Source organism: Podarcis pityusensis (assembly GCF_964106645.2).
Source record: "Podarcis pityusensis genome assembly, chromosome: 7".
Classification (NCBI taxonomy): Eukaryota; Metazoa; Chordata; class Lepidosauria; order Squamata; family Lacertidae; genus Podarcis; species Podarcis pityusensis.
The window spans coordinates 56,355,313-56,377,090 of NC_138031.1; the positions used below are offsets into that span (position 1 = coordinate 56,355,313).

Genomic DNA, 21,778 nt, shown 5'->3' on the forward strand with positions numbered 1-21,778 from the left:
TCTTGACATTTTTTTGAATTGTAGTCCTGGACTTTTCAGAGGGAGGCAAGACTTGTTTTCTTTTTTTCTTTTTGCCTGAGTTTGAGCATTTTCTTTAAAGCCCCAGACTCTGGAAGGAAATGACGATACAAGTGGCTTATACTGACATATACTAACAATGTTTTTTACCATGTTGATGGCTTCGACTTAACGGAATGTACGGAGTGTGCAATCCAGTCCTAAACATATTACTTGACTCTACATGCTTTGCATTTAAAATATCTTTACTTTGAAAGAACTGTGTGCAGGATTGAAAATTTTCTTTTGAAGAGATGCAAAAAAATTTAAAAAATCCACAGGAAGCAAAGACAGGAAGAAAATCATTTGATGAAATGTGGATCTTTCATTTCCCTTCAAACACTTGGCAGAATGTTCTAAAAGATTAAGCATCACAATCAGACATCGTGTATGCTTGTGTGTGGCTTTGAAGCAGTTCGTCTGTCTAGTTTATTGGCTTGTGTGATTGACCTTAAAGTCCTAAACGCTTAAAAAAATTAAATCCTCCAAATTTCATTAAAAGTTGAGTATTTTATTTCAATATTGGTGGTTGGTTTTTTTCAGGAGTTGTATTCATACACATTTAAGAACAATACACTTAAGTGAAACTCACTATTATGTTGTGGAATACACAACTGGATGAGGCTACACATAGAAAAATACACATAGCCAACAACATTTTGAAAGAAGATGTAATGAGTTTGCGTGTGCTTAACAATTTCGGTATTCTGTTTTGTTTGTTTCTGTGTGTTTCTACCCTCTCATCTTTCATTGCTGCATATTAAGAATGTTGCTTGAAACCTATGGTAGATTAGAGTGACCTATCGCTAACAACAAGAACTACAACAACATCCACTATATGTCAGTTGGCATTAACGTCGGTAACTCCTGATGTTCATTAGCTAAAGGCAGGTGCCAACTTAGTCTTTAATATAGTGTCTACAACATATAAGCTCAAATAAAACATTGCATGAGTACAGGAAGGTCATTTAGAGACAGAATAAGTTGAATATTATAAAACAGTGCAATTCAGAAGAGCATTTTTCTTCACGTAGATGGGTAGACCCATTTCCACATGTTTATTCCTTAGTATATGTGTCAACAATTAGCACCTATTTCTAGCTCATTAGTTTTAATACCTACAATCTAACAGTGTAGTTTGCTCTGGTGCACTGCATGTTTAACTCTGCTGCACTAACACGACAGCTAGGAACGCTAACTTTAGATGTGCAGATACTATCTGAAACTTCCTCACCAAAGGGCTTTCTGTTATTTAGAAATTAGACTCATTTTTTATTGTAGCTGCAAACGTACTTAGTTGCAGCAAGTGCCTGTGTAGAGCTGCAGGGACATTCATATGTCCAACTCTATGTTTTCCTTTGTTGGAATGACCCCTCATTTTCTGTTGTAACTAGTCTAATTCAAGTTTGAGATCCTCTTTTCTCTCTCCCAGCCACTCTTAATTTCTAATGTGTTGGGTGTGATGAGCAATTGGTCATGCACTAGAAGGTGCATCATTCCTTATGGCCATAGCTCAATCTCATTGAAACAGTAACAACTGCCTTCTCCCACATTGCAACATACCTTGAACTCCCACTTGAAGATACCTTTCTGTGACTGCCTAATCCAGTTAGAAAAAATCAAATACAAACTGTGAGAGAAAGGGGTACTGAAAAAATGAAATCATAATAAATCAAAACCAAATAATTAAAAAAAAATTGGATAAACAGTCCTTACAACTTCTGCACATTTTTATTATTATTATTTTCTTTGTTTACAGCAGAGATCTCAAAAGTCTGTTAATGGCAAGGTTAATGTAGACAATTGTGTAGTATGTTGTTACTTAAAGTTTAGTGAAAAAGAAATCTGAAAGGGACTTAATGTTGTATGTGCTTAAAAAATTAAAGCCCTATATTCTTTGGAAACACCTTGAAGATGAATGAATAATATGGGGGGACTGTTACTTTCCCTAAAGTAATGCTGTTGACAGCAAGTAAAAGCTACTTTGAAAATTTGGGAGTTTGTTTTGTTTTGCATTTGTTCTTGGTCAGCATTTGCCAATAATTTTTTGTGTACTTCTACTGCATGCACAACTCAGTGACATTAACAAATAGATTGTGTTTCTATCTAGGGAATTCTGCAGTTTGTTATTAAACCTTCAAGGCATCTATGTTATAAAGCAGAGAGTGTAGCCCTTTGGTAACATCTGAGAGCTTCAGCGCCTAGCAATGGGAGAGCCAGACCGGGAGCCAGGTCGGGAACCAGATCCTCCCTTTGGAAAGAAAAACAACAACAAAGAATTGGATTAAAATGAACCTACTGCTCAGATCTACAGTATAAGAGTGCTAAATGCAATTCCATCCAGACTCTGGCACAAATTAGTACAGATTGGTTCCACCAACCGCAGGGAAATCTCTCATGCATAGCTGCTGAAATGGAGGGTACATATGCTTATTTGATTTTGTTCAAGGTTTCTTCACTACTTTGATCTTTAAAAGTGTTGCAATTTCAAATATAGTTTGCCTTTGGGGAATTCTATTTTTACAATCAAATTTTAAAGTATGATGAGTTCATTCTAATTAAATTTCAGGTAACAAAACTTGATACTATCTTCTGTAACAAATTCCTCGATCAATGGGCTCTAGTCACTAAATATTAATTATTTCTAAAGAATTGGTTGCTATCAGTGTTGCTGGATAGGTCAGAGAAACCAAGGCCACTGAAACTAAACAAAGCTACATTGGGCTGGCAGTCTCAATGAACTCTGCCCTTCCAGCTTATGGCATGCTCTCCCTAGAGAGAACCACATGGCTCCATCTTTGTCATCATTTTCGTGCCAGAGAAAAAAGCTGCCCCACCCATACCAGGCACTTGGGCAGCACCAATGAGCTGCACAACTACATTGCCAAGGAAGCCTGCAAAACAAATTTGACTATGCCATTCATTTTGTTTTGATCTGGGATATTTAAGGTTAGCAGATCCAAAGAACGCCACGTTCTTTTTTCTGAAGGTTCTATTAAATCAGCAAACACAAGGCAGAAGACCAGGGATTTATACTGAGATAGTTATAACCTCCATGAACCTCTTTAGGATCCTCCAGGCACCAGGTCGTTGGACTTCAGAATCTCTAGTAATAATGATGCTTTCTTCAGAGTACCCCAGGTCTACTGTTAGACCTCCTCTCACCGTTTTCCCAACACATGTTTGTCATTCCTCATAGGATTTTGCTAGATGGTTTTTAGTGCTTTCTAATGGTGGTTCTATTATTACTTTTTGATGATAAAGCCAGCAATATTTCCCTGATCGTTTGTAATTGCAACTGCTACTGAGCCACATCATTGCTTAGCTTCATCAATCAAAATAGTTGGAGCATTGTAATTATATTTAATTGACAATTAATTATGCCCTATTAAGCACTTATTTCTGTTTTATTGCAGACATTTTAAATCCATTACTTCCCACAGAAACCTGCCTTTAATCAGATCTGTTTTAAGAAGCCACACTTTAAAGAAATATTGGATAACATATAAATAATGAGGACCATTTTATAGTAAATTATTACATATTGGATAACAAACTTCCATTTTTGCAGATGGTTAAAATGAGGGGAAATTCCTGCTTATGGAAACATGGGGTGAAATCACAACATCTACTAGGAGAGAATGAAGGTCTAATCTAATGGTTAACTCTAATGGCTTATAAACTTTATTGTCAAGTCCAATGGCTTACAAATTAAAACTTGGCATTTATAAATACTGTATATATCTGCACAGAACACAGAAGTTGCATGAAAAGAAAATTTAACCAATAATAGCAAATTCTGGAAACAGAGAAAAGGACATAAGACAGTGGATGGTAATAAATAGGAATAGGGATGGGCAGTTCTACCAACACACAAAATAGCAAGATGTGTTGGTCAATTGGGAAAAAAAGCCATTAACTTCTTACTATAACTGCTGGTTCACTTTAACAATGCATATTAAATGACTTTCCTTGCAATAAACACATTTTCCCCCCTTATTTCTTGTAACCTTAGAATAATTTCTGTTTACATTCAGAGGTATAAAACATTATGTTCTTCCTTCCTCTTTTTGTCTATTTGCTTCATTATCATGCAATATAAATTCTCCACAGGGTCTCTGTTGTCAGACAGAGCCTCCGCCAGAGAACTACATTTACAGGTAAGCAACCTGTTCTATCCTGATAAGGAAAATGTTTCAGGTGAAAATCCAACTGTCTTGTGTGCTAATGAACCTTGAAAAGCTTTCGCAGTGCAACAATGCAGCTTGAAGCATCACACTGGATAAACTGGATCAAGACACACCAGACTACAGTGTCAGGGACTACTACTCTCTCCAGTTGTACCAGTTATAGAGGTACCAAGCCTAGCAGTACACAACTAGGAAAGTCTAGACTAGAGGTAAGACTCTTCCACAAATAGTTCTGTGGGCCTATTTTGATGCAAACTGTTAGCATAATGGAGCAGTTAACCTCACACATATTGAATCATATACTTTCTCTTTCATCTGAATAACTATGAAGTTTATCCAGTTTAGCCAGAGTGCTTCATCTTTATGACTATTGATGCCGATCAAATTTATATGACTAGCAGTTCCATTGGGTGGGATCTATTATAAGTTAGGGGAACGTGGCTGAATTGGTTTTCAGTGAAACCAATGGAACAAGTTAGCCATAATGTAATTGAAGGCCCATTGATTTCAGCTAATTTAGGCCCCATCTGCACTATAGCTTTAAACTGTCATGGCTTCTCCCAAAGAATCCTGGGAACTGTAGTTTATCAAGGATGTTGAGAGTTGTCAGGAGACCACTATCCCCCTCACAGTATTCCCTGGGAAGAAGTATTGATTGGTAAACTACTCTGTAAACTGTGTAAACTGTAACAGGAGAGACTTCTTATGGAAGCATTTGAAACAAAGTACTGATGGTGGTTACTTAATATTTACAAGCAAGGCATTGCACAACCTAGGTGCAGACATGCTCAATGCCCTATTTCTTGCTGAAGAAAGGCAAATATAACATGGCATCCTTCTGTACGGCTCCTCAGCTGAAACATAAAGCTTAACCAGGTGTTTCTATTGCTCACTTGGCTCTAGGCTTGGGAGGCCTCATCATCTGGGTTATAAATGATGTGTATAAATTACAGTTGAGAACTTTGCCTCAGCAAAGAGAATGCTGGAATTTATTATCAGAAGTCCACACTGGATGGTCTTCCAAACCTACCATTCTTCTTTTTCACAAGCAGTGTTGCTGATTTACAGGACAGTTGCTATGATAAATCTATGGTAAAACTATATATCCAATGAATGCAATAATCAGCTGTTCCTAGTTTTTCCCTTCCTCTCACATTTTGCACCTACACTTTTAAAAATACGTATATATATTATATTTTACTTTACCAGTCTAAAGAGTCTAGACAGTGTGCCCTGGCCATCATAGTGGTATCCCTTGTGTCCCTTGTGAGCATATTTATGCTCATAGAATCTTCCACTTCCATATCCAGGCCTGTGAGTTTCACCACCCTGCAAAGAAAAGGAAATTGCAAATACAGTACTTTGTTTTGTCATTGACATATATTACAATAGCTTAGGAAGACTGGGAGCAGAAGGCTATTACATTAGCTAAGCTCATGAAAGGATAAGAGACAGGTAGGATAGGGCTCTCCCTGAAATAACCGGTGATGAAAGAAAATACCTCAATTGCTGGCAATGAAATAGATATTTAGAAGGGAGTAAAATGTATATACACGAAAGCTAAAGGCAAATCCAATATCTTTTACATGTTGGCTAGCATTTAAATGAATCTTACTGCATTCTTTGGAGCACATTGTTTGGGGATTGCCTGAGGTGATAATAATCCCTAATGACTAATAATGTGGTAACTGATGTAAACTGCTTAACACAGCCAGGCTGTCAAGTGATAACAGCTGCCATCAAGTAAATGTGGAAGAAGGTACCATGAAAATAAATGTGTTTAGTCTTTCATGCATTTAGCCCCTTTAAAAAGCCCCCCCCCTCTGAATACTAATGGGGTGGGGGTAGGGTGAAGGTATATTGTGAAGGAAGTACTTACACATTACCGATGTCCATTTTTTTTTGAAAAGCATTGTTAAAAATGAGGAAAGGTTGTTAAAGTAATTGCACAACTGTCTGATGAAAACTGGTAGTTCAAGGAGGAATTTTCAACTAGCATTCTGCTCAGCAACTGCAAAGCAGTATTTTAATTTAAAAGCTTTCCCCTGCCAGGATTGGTATGCAACATCCAAAGTCGGGCAAACAACTCAGCAAACACACTGCAATGCAAGTCAAGTCTGCCATGTCTTTTTTGAAAATGGTAAACTGTTCTAATTAGTCTTGTACACAGCAACCAGTTTAAAGGATAAAATACTAACACAGTGCCTCCACACGCTTGGCCACTTCCTGAGGTTGCCAGACCTTTCCTGCCGCCTCCTAGTAAGAGTTTAGGCCATTCAAACATTTCACTAAAACTTTACAGCAGCTGGTAATGACCTTTTTTGGCCTAGCAAAATGTTCAGTGGAAATGGAAACATTTCTAAGCAACCTGGCATAACATAATTTTGTAATTTTAAAGCAAAAACGTAACTAGTTCTAGTAGCGTTTGATAATTGTGGCTTCTAATTAATTCTAAGAGGAAAACCTTTTGTTCTGAACTCAGGTGTCTAAAGGAACAAAATGAGTTTACAGCAGATGGGTGGGGGAGAGAACTATATGAAGAGGTCTTCCTGCTAAAGAACATTAGCTTTTCAGGACAACAGACTTTTTAGTAGAATAAGCTCTTTGGTATTCGATGGCATAACCTTTGTTGGAAAACTGTTGGAGGTTTAACTTAACACACAAACACTACACACTCTTAACATACAAAGCATTTAACGACACATAATCTCTCTCTCTCTCTCTCTCTCTCTCTCACACACACACACACACACACACACACAAACAGTGCTCCCTTCCCCCTCTTGTTCAGCTAACCCTCTCCAGGATGGGAATGAAAATGGCACCTTTCCCACTCCTCAGTCTAATAGTTAATCTATTCTAGTGGTGTTCTGCATAGTGGTAATGAATATAATTTTGCCTACAGTGAAGAACAAACGTTATCATGTCTTCCTCATCATTTTCTTTTGGAAAATATAACTGCTGGGGAACTGGAACAGACTCCCACGAGAGGTGGTGGATTCTCCTTCCTTGGAGATTTTTAAACAGAAGTTGGATGGCCATCTGTCATGGATGCTTTAGCTGAGATTCCTGCATTGCAGGGGGTTGGACTAGATGACCCTTGGGTCCCTTCCAACTCTTTGATTCTACAAGTGTCAAAAATGATATTGTAACTCCCATCAAATAACGGGATGCAAAATGTATACCCTGCATCTGTTCTTGACTATATTCATGATCCCAAACAAAAATGGAGTTGTGTCCAATTCATTATTTCAAGCTATCTTTTCTTTTTACCTCCCCACTGGCACTCCACAGACACACAGAGATCAGTAGAACCTTTAAATTGCCTGAAAGGGAAGAGGTTTGCCATGCAGTGCAGTTTGGCTCCGTGCTCGGGAAAAAATAATTTAAATTGTATTGCAAGCTTGACAGGCTTCTGGATAAAAGCAAGCAACGAAACCATGGGCATAAAGGAGCTGCTTGGGAGCCAGGAGGAGCAAAGCAAACAAGTCACAGTCAAAAACATGAATGTGAAGATTCTGCAGGAGCTAGGAAAGCAAAACAGAAAAAAACAAAACAGATGCTATTTGCACTTTGGGGGCGAAGCAAAATGGCTGCACATGAAAGCTTGTTCATCACCTACCCAGCTAAATCTGGAAAAGGATGATCTCCCCTGCGCATACAAGAAACAGAAACAGTGACATGGTGACCACCATGGGGCAAAAAGACACTGAAGACACTATACAAGAGAAGTATAATCAGTGAAGGAGGGTTTGTCTATTAACGAGGATCAAAATGAATGAGGATCAAGCTATACTTAGGTTGTAGTTTGCAATCAAGTGTTTAAAGGAGTTTAAAACCCAAGTGGTTGTGTGGAACATATTAGACTCAAGTGACCCTCCATTGTAAAGTACATGCGATTCATCCATGCTCCAACAAGTTCAGTCTTGGATAGTTCTGGTGCCAGCATTTGGAAAGGCCTTTGGCTGAGAGCTGCTTCGATATCAGCTTTCCAGTCAAGATCTAACAGTGCTGCTCTAGATGCACCAGTCATCTGATTCAGTCTGGCATAATGTGCTGGAATAAGAGGGATTGATTAGGATGTTTGGATCATTTCAGATTTAGCAATGTCCCTTAAAATAAGGCATAACTGACAATTGCCCATTCCAATTGCCTTATCAGGTGCTGGGAACAATCTGGAGGATTTGCCTTTGTCCCCAGTGTGTGTAACGTAACCTAGTTAGAACCCTTGTCCTACATTTCCAGCGATCCTTTTGCAATGGGTACATGTGTTCAAATGTGCTCAGCATTCCTTCTAAGGCTGGGCAATAAGCTACGATGGCAAGTGGGGAAGTAAAGGGTTGGGAAGAAGCACCAAGGTCTTCTTGCAGTTCAGATTAGGGTGTGCTTAGATGTACCGTGAGGTCAACCTTAAGAGAAGGGTAGATACTTGGGAGAAAGGAAAGTGGCACTGGAGATACAACACCAGCCTGGGGTCACAAAGGAAGATGGGAGAACCACTAAAGGGTATGAGTGTTGATGGAGAGACTATCCTAAGAGGAGGTGGCATTGGAACAGCTGTGGCCTCTGAAAGATGACCTTGAGAAGAGTGGGGCCTGCAATCCTTGTTGCAGCCTTGAATGAAGAAAAACAACCATATCTGTGTTATAAGCAGTTTCATGCTTTTGTCTGAGGCTAGAGTAAGCCCCAGTGGGGAACCAAGGGTCCACTGAACCAGCATGGAAGGATCATCACAGGGAAGGGTCAGAGCTCAGGGATAAAGCATCTGCTCAGCGTGCAGATAGTCCCTAGCTCCATCCCAGCATCTCCAGGTGGGTGTGGGAGAGACCATGACTGAAATGCTGGCAAGCCAGTTAGCGCAGCCAATACAGGTGCACAATGGTCTGACTCAGTGTAAGGCAAATCAATGTGTTCCTAATCAGATGCATGGCTCTTTTAAGACAGCAACATACATGCATTATGTGCTGTTTACATTACATGGCAGCATTCTGGGAGAAATCATTCTATATACCGTATTTTTCCCTGTATAAGATGCCCCCATGTATAAGACGACCCCTATTTTTTTAATCCCAAATTAAGAAATTAAGTTGTTTAGCTTGTGGGGGTGGGGGTGGGGGAGGTCACTTCCGCCAATTGCTCATCCACCTGCCCGCCACTGCCGATTGCACACCTCACAGCAGCCACCAATCGTGTGCCCGCTCGCTGCCACCAACAGCCCACCCGCCCACTTACTGCAGCCGCCAATGGTCTGCCCAATTGCCGCAGCTGCAGCCAATCGCCAGCAGACTTTGCCACAACCACCAATCACCCGCCCAATCGCCACTGCTAATCTCCTACTTGCTGCTGCTATTAATCGCATGTCTCCCCTCTGCATTCACTATCCATGTATAAGACACCCAATTTTTGCCATTTTTTAAAAGCAAAAAGCATTGTCTAATACACAGAAAAATACAGTAAGTCATACTCTGTCAGGAGACATGACTCTTAGTCTTTGGCTTGTTGCAAGCTGATGGCCCATAATGTGAATCAATGTCACATTTTTACACGTACCTTTCCATACAGGGGAGGAGTTGACCTGGGAGACACCTGAAAAACAACACAAAAGTAAGAGGAAAAGTAAGATCTGCAACAAAATGTTATACAATTGAGTTTTCAGGTCTGCTTCCACTTCAGGTCCCCTCCTACTGGGCTTTCCATTCTCTCCTCCCCCCACCCGATCACCAATAGTCAGCAAGCATTCCGTGACCTCTGAGCATGCTCACTCTTCATTGGGCTGTTCCTGCCTCATTTTTTTAAAATTCCTAAATTATTATTATTTTTTAAATAGTGCAACTCCTCAAGCCTGCTGATGCCTTCTTGTGCATAGGTTTTGCTGTTTTTGCCAGCAAAAGGGTTGAGTTCACTCTTAGTACCTTGTCTGCTTGATGCTGTGCTAAAAATGCTTCTTGGCTGCTCGTTACGTGAAAATATTTGAGAAAGACTCCTGTGCTGTTCGATAAGAATTGACTTTTGTTCTTCAAACCCACAAACCCTGTTAAGATTCCTCAGAATGTAAATGAGCAATGCAAAAGAGGATCAGTTGCATGACCTTCATTAGACAACACTCTTGATCTGCCACTTTAATTACAAGCCTCATTCTTAATTCCAGCAACATTGCAAAGCTAGTTGCTATTATTCTCATTCTGGTCCAACCAATGAATTCATGGTGGACCTCAGCTTTGCACCCAGATTTTTTAGATTCTTAGGAAGGAACTGGATATTTTGGGAGCTGTGTAGCTACTGCAGAAAGCAACAGCCCTACATTTTTCTGTCTCTCAGTAATGTGAAGTGTAACAAGCCACATGAGACACTTTCAATACACTTTATGCATTTGTTACTTGTGTGTAGCGCCATCTTGAGTAGTGCCACACCCTCAGCTCTGCTCTGAAGCAAGGTCTCTCATTGCTGTCTGCATAGAGTCACCGATGTGCTCAATGGGATAGAGAGAGTTGGTTGTGTTGGTGTTGAGGTGGCATGGTGTCCCTACATGTGAGGAGGCGCTCCCATGTTGGGCTTCCTGTATGCTCAACATGTGGTTGTTAAAAAGAAGAGGCTTGTTCACATGTTACATTGAACAAGTTTCTGTGTACACTTGTTAGTTGTGCTGCTCAACTATTGTGCACACAGACTGTACAGTTTGCATTTAAAGGCAAATCCATCAAATTCACATTTTACAAAACAATACGACAAACATAGCCATCCTATGAAGTTTGCACTTACCAGAACTTTGCAATGTAGTTCTCTAACCAACCAATATTTACAAAGATGCATATATTACAGGAAAGTGTGTATACAAATGCATTTATAATGCACTGAGTTAGGGGAAATTTCTCGCAAAAATGTGTACATTAGTCAAAATTGCACTCAAAAACTGTTTATTAGGAGAAATTGGTACTAAATTATTGGTGAAGTTTCATGATGATTTTAGTTTGAAGATTGCTACAGAAACACAGAGAACTGAATTTAAGATTTGAAAAATGAGAGAGAACCAAAACTGACAGATCCTGCCATCCTACTCAGAAGTAAGTCCTATTGAATTCAATGTGGCTTGCTCCCAGGTAAGTGGGGTTAGGATTGAAGCCTAAATCAAATATGCAATGTATGTTTGCTCCTACAACCTCTTTCTTGATTTGAATTTCTATCCCCTTTTTTCAGAGGCTCAGGGTGGGAATTAGCTTATTATTAAAATAAAACTTTCAGATAAGCTCTCTGCTTATGAAGCTGCTGGGCTAGGCTTATAAGAGTGAGTGTGAGGGATTTGCAAATTTCTACAAGATGAAAATGTTCTAGACATCAAAGGAAAAGGTGGGGAAAACCTCTTCATAACAAAACCACCATATATTAAATACCACCTGAGAAGCAAGGGACTTCCTGCTCCTCAGTGCTTATTAGTCTGTGGTAAAAATCCATATATTTGTTATAGCTCAGTGGTTTATGCAGGAGTTGTGTCCCAGATCCATGGCTCTGAAGGCTCCACAGGAAGTGAGCCACAACTCAAGATTGAGGTAATTTCTATAAATATTCATGTAACATTTGTCTCATTGGTATTGGCACTGACACAGAATATTTCTATCCATTTTCGTTTCTATTTGAAAGAAGGGAGCAAGTCCAGATTACAGTATTGGATTTTTCCAAAGATTTCCATGTTAGAATGGAAAAATTCCAGTTTCAAAACTGAGGAAAACCCTCTTCTGCCTTGGAAGACTGTCTTTTGCCTTTTAATAGCCCTCAAACTGGTAATAAGCTGGATCTGCAAACAGTTAGTTTGTTTGGGCATGTGACTTGCTCCAACATAGTGATTTGCTGCAGAAACAGCCAATTCTCATAAATGGTCTCTCCTCTTCAAAAAGGACCAGCTGTTCATCTTCAGTTCAGGAAAAGGTGCTACTGCCACACATTCCCTTGAGTCTATAGAGTATGGCAGGCAAGGCTGGCTCTACCATTAGGCAGGCCGAGGCATTTGCCTCAAGTGACATATGCTGGGGTGTGGTGGCAAAGTGCCATAGGAGGAGAGCTGTCACATGGCTTGCCCTGTGACCTTCAAGCTAGCCTGCTGCCACCCGATGCTACAGTGATGTTGTCCTGTTGCCGGTGTTGATTCAGTTGCCAATCTGACTGACTTCTGTTCATAGAATTGGGAGGGGGGGCCACCATTTTGTCCTGTGCCTCAGGCAGCAAAATACTGATAGGCTCCAGGTGAAAGAAATCTGTGAGCCCATAGAAATGCATACAGAGCTGTGGATCAGGAGAATGACTTCCAGTGTCCATCCTCTTACCTGGCACACTAGATATAATTTTTTCTGCACTCCCTTTTAGCAGAGAAATTATCTTCAGGGCACTAGCTAGCTGGTGTGTATGTTTTAAAAAGTAAAGTAAGCATTTTTGTTTAGTGAAAGAATTACCAAGGTGAAATGGAAACTTACAATGTTCCTGAAGAAGTGGACTACTGGGTTCTCATCCACATATCGGCCATGAGATCTTGGATGAGGCAGGGAACTTACATGGCCAATTCTGGCAGCGTGATGATAATCCTGAAACAAAGGACAGGTTATACTTGTAGACCAGCAAGCAATCTGAAAGGAATTTGAGCGCCCATTGGGGAATGATCAAACATTAAGATTCTTAAAACTCAAAGAAGAGATGGTGGAGATGGAAACACACATTAGGTACAGAAGTACGTGAGAAAAGCACTCTACTGACAGGGTCCAGCAGAATACTTCCAGGAACCCTGAAGAAGGATGTGGAAGCAGGAACTCTCAACTTTTCCCCCAGCAACTGCGCTTGAATATCCATTTAGTTATCCAGGCCTTACCCTCCGTGAGTTTATCTATTCTCTTTTCCAAGATAAGAAAATACCATGTGGTTGTTGTTACTCTTTAATTCCACAGCAGTGGAACACTTCAGGATGGTGCCTAATGAAATACAATACATTTACAGAGACCAGTGAATCCCTTGTGGAAGAGCATTTATCCTATCATTTTCACTCCTGCTTTGACTTCCCAGCCCTTTAAAAGCCATGCGTGGGAAGTAATGGCTATGAATTCATATCAACATGTGAAGCTAAGTCACAGAGCTTTTCCATCTAGTGCAGGTCTGTCTACATTGCTCTGACCGGCAGTGCCTTTCATGGTTTTGGGCAGGTGATCTCCAGAACTTAAGTAGTAAGTAAGATCCCTTTGGGTGAACACCCTAATGGTGGCGCTTTCTGCATGTACACATGGAGAACTGGAACTTTCTGCATGTACACCTCATGTGGCCTGTAATGAAATTATGGTGCTAGGCTCTTGGCATGTGTTTGAATAAAAAGGAGATGTTGCACAGAGGTCCTTGGTTATTGCAATTCCTAGCTGGTCAGGAATTCATATGCTTTTGAAACAGAAATGTTTGTGTGTGATCATTAGGCTATTCTCTCCCTCTGAACTAAGCACAGATTCAGAAAACCACTTAGCATGTGGTGACTCACATAAACTTAATGCAGGGTGCATTCCTCCATATGACTAGCAGGTCAGCATGTGCTTAGTCCAGTTTTAAAAACTCACCTTCCAATATGACCAGATGCTATTGTAATAGAAGCTTCCTGCATACTTTACTGACAAGTTGCCAGTGTGTGGTAAATGGTCAACTGCATCCACCAAGAGTCTTATAGCACAATCCTAACTATTAGAAGCAAGTACCATTAAATTTGATGATGTGTACTAATCAGTGCATTTAAGATTGCAGCCATTAGTAGCAGTGTTGGAGCAACAGAAGAAAAAACAAAGAGCAAACTAAGTAATATACTTTATTGGATCAGCCAGTGCTACAGATCTGGATGCAAGCTTTCAACTTACACAGAAATCTTCTTTAGGTATTAATGTTCTTATTAAAAAAACTAAAGCAAATAAAATATGAAATTAAAGGTGATGTTAACCAAGTCATGCTGAATGATTTTTTTAAAAATCATAATTTTATATAAACATAAATATATATTTATATAAACAGAAAATGGGTTACAAATCTTGTTGAAGGGGCTTATCAAAAAAAAAGCAAGATGCATGAAAAATGTTCAGCAAGAAAACAGATGCATCTTTCTAGAGCCACAAATCTCAGGTGTCATTAAGACCTTGTAATGCAAAAAGAGCAACTAGTGCTGTTGAGTTAGGGGTAGTTAAATGTGTCAAAGTGATCTTAGCACTTTTTGGATTGCCTTCCTTGCATTTGTAACCAATTTTGCCCTCTAAATATCTTAGAATTAGCTACCTTTCCATTCCTCCTCATGGTGAATTCTGTGTAACTTGAAAGCTCCCATCGTCCTACACTCACGGAAGTCCTGATAGTGCTGTCATGTCTTTCAAAAGTACCGTGAGACGCAGCCCTGAGATACTAGGTAAAATAAGGTTCAATAAGCACTACATTTTATATATGAAAAGATATACATTCTGGAATATCAATGTTATGCACTATGTCTGCTCATAGCAAAATGTGCATGCACTTACCTTCTTACAGTAGCATGGTAGTCTAAATCAGATGGTGTGTATAGTATCTGAATATTTCATTCTCACTTGTTGCTAATCATTTCTAACAAATTCCTTGGCATTACAGTGGTACCTCGGGTTACAGACGCTTCAGGTTACAGACTCTGCTAACCCAGAAATAGTACCTTGGGTTAAGAACTTTGCCTCAGGATGAGAACAGAAATCATGTGCCAGCGGCGCGGCGGCAGCGGGAGGCCCCATTAGCTAAAGTGGTACCTCAGGTTAAGAACAGTTTCAGGTTAAGAACGGACCTCCAGAACGAATTAAGTTCTTAACCCGAGATACCACTGTATGCATCTCAGTTGCAAGTCAGGAGGAGGACAAAAATTTCACAAGGATGCACATTAGAAGACTGTTCACAAAGTAGTCTGAGATCCCACATGCCATTTGTATTTTTCTGTATCTGTTTAGCTTGGTAATTTGCTCTCTGTGGACCTTTGGGATGGGTCACAAAGCCAAAAGGAGCACAACTTAATATTTCATTGAAATTAGTTAAATTTCCACATCTTTTCCTGTCTTAACCTGAAGTCCCAGAAGTATATGCCAGATTCATTCATATACAGTATGTATTCAACCTGGTATGTGCCAAAAGACAGCTGCTGGATGTATCAGCATAATCTGAAAGGGTTAACTTCAAATTCTTTTGAGATGAGTTGGCCTTTGAAAAACCCATTGTGTGCATTAATGTGGGAACTTGAAATCGGTAAATTTGGGCTTCTTTTGCTTTTTTAATGTTGTCATGGCAATTCCTTTATATTTCTGCAGCTGAGACACCTAGATAACTTTAAAAAAAATTCCCAAGATGCCGAAAATCATGCATGCATGCTCCTGTGTTGCTTTCCTTTTTGTTTGAGCTATGTGCAGAAAAACCTGCAGCTTGTATGTTAGACTGCAGTTGATAAAGGACTTGCCAAATAAATTAATATCCTAGCCTTCCCTCCATTTCCCTCCCCCTATAATGTTGTTCCTCCTAAGGATTATACTGACACAGAAACACACACTTTTTTTTTCAAATGCCATGCTGTTAGGATGATCACTTGTGCAGAAGAAGAAGAAGAAGAAGAAGAAGAAGAAGAAGAAGAAGAAGAAACAGAACACAATTGCATCTCACTGGTATATGCTAATTTATATGTATAGCTGCAAATTTTGAGCTAATGGCTATAATTTAAATAGAAATACAGTATTTCTCACCACAGAGAGGAAGAACCTGGTAAGGTGGCTGGTCTGCCTGCTCACTCTACTGACCAGGTGCTAACTGTTCAAGGAATCTTCAAGGCACTTTCTTTTCCTTCTTTGTGTTCTTTATCTTTAAACTGAACTTGGACTGGACATCCATTCAAATAGAGGACTCCCCTCTATAAACTAACCACATGGCCACCGCTCATAGTGTAGGCCCTTTTTTAGGCTGGCTCTATTAGGTTTGCTCTAAATCCATGTTGCATGCATGCATTTATATACTAGAAGAAGAGAGTCATTGGCTGTCGTGTGAATTCTGCCCATTCCCTAACTTTGCTTTCCCCAGTTGGCACTTGCATTTTTATTCTTATGGTTTGCTACATTCAGTTTCAAAGTCACACTTTTACAGAATTAACACAAACACAAAAGACTGAAATGTAACTGATGATTATTTTTATACCAACACTTTTTATTTTGCATGGACTATACACATGTGGCTGTGTTATCTGAAAATTACAGATTTGTTTCAATCCTTTCTTTTAGTTAACCGAAGATGCCATCCAGCCACTCTTCACCCACCTCTCCTGCCTGAGCCACATTAAGCACAGAAATTTCCTGCCAATGACGCTCTGTTCTCAATGACACTCATCTTGTGGACTGAGAGACTAAAGGACCTGTTAAGTATGGAAGTTGTTTTTTCTAAGCCACCATCTGACTCACCCTCACTATCATCATAGCTTTTAGCATAAAGTTTTCAACAGAATGTGTTTTATGATCAGGTTCAGACATCTAAACAAACCCAGTAGGCAACTAGCTGCATGCTTCGGAATGGAAGAAGAGGCTCGCAATCAGACTGAAGGGTCATCGACTCGAGGATCCTTTCACACAGTGGTTACAGGCTGCTCACAAGTCGAGGATGTTTACAATATCACAAGCCAATGACAAGTGGAATGTGTGCCTGCGGTTGTAGTCAACTAAGACCTCAGAGCAGACATGTTGAAAGTAATGAGCCTAAGTCAGTCATGTTTATTAACTTTAATGAGTCTCCTCTGAGTAAGTCCAGCATTGAATACCACCCTGTATTTTTAATGATACAAAAAAGAAGATTAAAAAAAATAAAATCCAGTGGAAAACTATTTCTTTAGAAATATATGAGAAACAATAGGGCAATCCCCTGCCCTAGTTCTTGTTACTAAGCAACAAGAATTACCAAGGCAACCAGGCAGGCACAGGTGAATGAAAGCTAATATTTAAGAGGAATTGAGTGGTGGGGTGACTCCACACTCGGGAACTCTTATTAAATGTCAGTGAAGGAACTATCAGACTGGGGAAGAAAGTAATGTGTCATACCACATTGTTTTATCCTTTCCTTTTTTTACTTTCATCCCATCTGTCTGGCAGTGCCAGAGGCCTACCTGTCAATTTCTTCTGGGAACTGATACATGAACTCAAAATGCAGCAACAGGCTGCTGCTCTCCTGTGGAGTGGCTCCTGACATCAGAAACCTGTGGCATTTCCTCCATTGCCAATGCGAAACAGAACTTCTCTGTCAGGTAGAGATGTTACAAATGTAGTTGGACTATATTTCAAGGCACAACATGGCTCGCCTTCATTTCAATGGCTTGATTCTGTTCCCTGGCACATACATACCAACATATACCACTCCGGCTACAACTCAGAAGGAGCTACAATCTAACACTATGTTTTTCATCACATGGAAGGGCCTATAGATCGTGGGGAAGCCTTGTAATGGTTGTATAGAGGATGGGATTTCAGTGGGTACAGCTTTTCATACCCTGCCTTTTCCTTCTAAAAGTGTTCTGTCTCATACCTTACTTTCTTTGCTACTGTTATCTCCACAGTTCAGAGTTGCTGTTTCTTGTTATAATTGTTAGTAATAATAATAAAGTCTACTGATAGTAAAAATGAGGAAAATCAGTAACATCCTGACAGGAGAAGCTACAATTTCAGGAAGCTTGCAAAAAATAGCTCTGTGTAAAAAAACCAACAAATAAAAAACAATATGAGTATATTGTTTCATTGCTGCTTTATATTTTCAAACCACTGGTCTAGAACAATAATTTTGACTACATGAAATCAGTTATGGGTTATGACCTTTTTGTCTGTTGGTCAGTGACAATTGCTATATAAACATGATATAGCAATTCTATACTATATATTTATGTGGGTATCAGACCCTACATATGTAAAATCTTCCTCTGCCCTTAACTTAATATAGGCATCTGAAAGGCAATTAACATGGGAAACAGAAACAATTTGCATTTCCTTCTTTCTTTTTAAGGCATTGTTGAGGGAATTTGAACCAGCAGATGGCGTTTCCTAGTTACAATAAATGTACATCTAACAGAAAGGGAAGTTTCAACACCTTTTTGCAGGTGATTTCCATACCTATTATTAACAGTGTTCAATTGAGACTGACAAACATAAACATACAGTCATCTTGTGTGGCAATCTGCAGATGGATGGCATGAACTGGATATGCATACTAACTGGAAAAGTCTTTATATTCAGTAGTTGCAACAATAATTGCAATATTAATTGGACAGGATCTCTTTTTTGCCTAGGGGTTCCTTGATGGGACTCTAATCACAAGGTTAGATTCATATCATATTGCTAAATACATGGCCTTGCATGCAGGGAAATCCAGCCCATTGACTCTGTGAAACACCATTTATAAACTATAAAAATAGTACTAACTTAGAATAACCTAGGCAAGAGGGAAGTTTTTGATTTCTTGCAAAACAGGAAAATTGTACTTCCACACTTGTTTGAGTACTGTGAGAAAAAGTTTGGTATGGGCTTCACAGTAGTTATTTAGAGGTGGTGTCAGGTAGCCAGCACACCCACAATACATATTCAGGCAGACAGCAACACCCATGAGTAGTTGAATGACAAATGTGCATATGTGGACTCCTATTATATCTATTATTAACAGTGTTCAGTTGTGATTAACATACATAAATGCAGTCAGTGGCGTAGCGTGGGGGGTGCCAGGGGGGCCGGCCGCACCGGGCGCAACATGGGCGGGGGGCGCGCTCGCACTAGCAGCTCTCTGCCCCTACTAAAATCCACGGGTTAGGGAGCCCGCGCTCGCTCGGCTTGGCGAGGAGGTCGCGGAAGGGGGAGAGCGAAGCCTTCTGCCGCGGGCAAAAAAAGGAGAGGAAGCCGGGTGGGCAGGCGGGCGGGCTGGCTGGCGGGGGTCTGGCTGCGCCTGCTGCTGCCGGTGCAGGGCAAGGCAAGCAGAGCGAGGAGGAGAGAGAGGGGAAGGGGGGGGGAAGCAGCTAGGAAACGCTGCGGTGTGGAGGAGGAATCAATTAAGGAGAGAAAGCGAAAAGCCTTGGAGAAAGGGAAAAAAGGAAAGAAAAGAGGCAGCTCCAGGAGAGCGCGGGGGAAAGAGAAGCCTCGCTGCTGCTGCTGCTTGGGAGAGTAAATTACTGTACTTGCCTTGCCCCGGGTTAGGGGGCGCAAATTATTTGCCTTGCCCCGGGTTAGGGGGCGCAAATTACTTGCCTTGCCCTGGGTGCTGATAACCCACGCTACGCCGCTGAATGCAGTAAGCTCAGGGGAGGGGAAATAAGGAGGACAATAGGAATTGGGATTACACAACATGAAGAAAATATACTAAGTGAAAGGTTCTGAAAACCCAACAAAAAACAACCTATCATGCTAAGTTTTTTATGAGTCCAGTTCAGTAAGGAATTTTATTTATTTATTAAACTTATATACCACCTTTATCTTCCAAGGATCTCAAGATGGTGTCCATGGTTCTCAGCTCCCCTATGTCATTCTCACAGCTACTCGTGAAGCAGCTTAGGCTAAGAGATGGTGACTGGCCCAAGGTCACCCAATGAGCTTCGTGGCTGAGTGGGGATTTGAACCCTGCTCTCCTAGGTCCCTAGTCCAACACTTTAGCCATGATGCCATGCATGTGGAATGGGTTCACAATGTGGGAAACAGCTACATTAGTAGCACATCTCTCCATGGACCAATTTACAGGGCTTTTGAGTGCTCAGCCAAGCAGGATTTGGAAGCCACATAATATGTCCTCCCCATATCAATGTTTTATCTAAATGTTACCCAGTGTGGCATGGAGCCAAGTCACAGGTACGGCAGGTCATTGACTGTCGCCACCTCTTGCAGCAACAGAAAACATTTAAAAACATGCATTGATGTTTTCTACTTATTTTCGAGTGCTGTCTAAAATGTGTGGTTAAAAAGAAGTAAGGCTTGCTTTCCAGCTCATTTGCTTATGAGCTGTCAGTGCAGACCCAAACTCAGTTTTAAAATTCATCCTTCTAAGTGGCTCTGTTTGCACAAACAAGTATTATATGCATTGCTGGAACAAGGACCTATTCACCTGAAAAAGCAACCTGTGTTTTAGACAGCCAAGCTTAATTCTGACCATCTTCCAAGTAAATTTACTCAAATGTTGACCTTAGAATCTTTTAAAACACAGCTTCAGTTTAGGTATCGGGAATTGGCATTCAGGGCAGAGCAGAAGAAAATCACGCCATCATAGAGTTTAATAATTAACAGCAGCCATACCATTAGTGCTACTTTCTAAGCCAAAATGTTCCCTCTAACTAGCAGATATATCGACACAGCCTCTGTTACTGTGATCCAAATGTGGAAGTAAAAACTTTTCTTTCAGTGTTTTTCTTCATCCCACTTTGGGCTGGAGAAATGTCTGCAGTATTGTACATCGATTAGTCGCTTATTTAGCATGTGGCAATGGTTGTTTATAGGTATATAAAAATCAAAGAAACTGAGAGAGCTGATTGAAAATGTGTTTGCATACAACAAAGCGAAGCCTGATTTACATCATAGCTTAATTAACAGCATGGCTTAATGAAAACATGACCTTATGTATCTTTGTCTTCTTCCTTTTTTTTACCAAAAGAGCAACTACTCTCCTTATTAGAGAGTAAGCAGAATTGTATCATCTAGCGGTATAAAAATCCTGCTCTGATCTGCCCAGTTTGTCCATTTGGCGCATATGCTTAATATTTCCCTGGGGTGAGTTCTATATCTTCTTCCTTCATCAATTTGAATGCTATTCAATATTTTAGTGCCCAAATGTCAACTCAAAAAGGGAATCTTTGTGAAAAAGACGCCTTGCTTATTGGGAGCGTATTATTTCTCTTGTGTAAAGACAAAGAAAAGCTTCCCAGAGAACATTTTGGCACCTGCAGACTAATGAGTTAATCCTCTTGCCTACGCTTCTTATGTGTTGATCCATGGTCCACTCAGTGGGAAAACTGCATGCATCCTTAACTCTCCCAATGAAATTAAAGACGCTAAAATTTGGTTACAGTTCACTTTAGCGTAGAGCAGGGGTGTGCATTTTTTCCATCAAGGGCATTCCCCTGGATATGTGTTGGGTATAAGCTAGCAGTGAGCAAGACCAGAGACAAAAGTGAGTGGGACCTCTCCTTTAGTCTCTTTTCTGTCTCCCCCTTCTCTCTTTTTCTCTCTCTCCTTTTGATATCCTTTCTTGCTTTCTACCTCTTCCAAGGGATGGGCTGATTATTCTTGCTAGAGAGCGCAGGAGCCAACTCCCAGTGGCTGAGGTCCCTTTGGCCTCCCCAATAAAATATTTGAGCCCCCCCCCAAGTTGATAGGCATTGCCATTCAAATGGTGTGCATGTGCTTACCTGCCCCCCCATATTTTATTCACTTCAGCTTTAAATCCCTGTATCCTTCAAGCACTTTGATGAACAATTCAAGTCACAATACAGTCTGTAAAGATGGTTAGGTTCAGATGTTAATGTTTAAGCTTAA

General features: G+C 40.3%; 1 protein-coding gene across 3 annotated transcripts in view; it reads right to left on the bottom strand.

Moving 5' to 3' along the window:
• Window positions 1-547: 547 nt before the first annotated feature.
• Window positions 548-21,778, bottom strand: part of MBP (myelin basic protein) — a 104,630-nt gene continuing 83,399 nt past the window's right edge. For 2 of the 3 annotated variants that reach the window (XM_081014284.1, XM_081014285.1), the window contains 5 exons: window positions 12,710-12,817; window positions 9,798-9,833; window positions 7,870-7,899; window positions 5,454-5,576; window positions 548-2,308 (listed from right to left, as the gene is read on the bottom strand). In XM_081014284.1, coding sequence (XP_080870410.1) covers window positions 2,252-2,308; window positions 5,454-5,576; window positions 7,870-7,899; window positions 9,798-9,833; window positions 12,710-12,817 — 354 coding nt within the window. In that variant the 3' untranslated portion in view covers window positions 548-2,251. The remainder of the gene's footprint in view (window positions 2,309-5,453; window positions 5,577-7,869; window positions 7,900-9,797; window positions 9,834-12,709; window positions 12,818-21,778) is intronic. The other variant, XM_081014286.1, reaches the window with a different exon arrangement.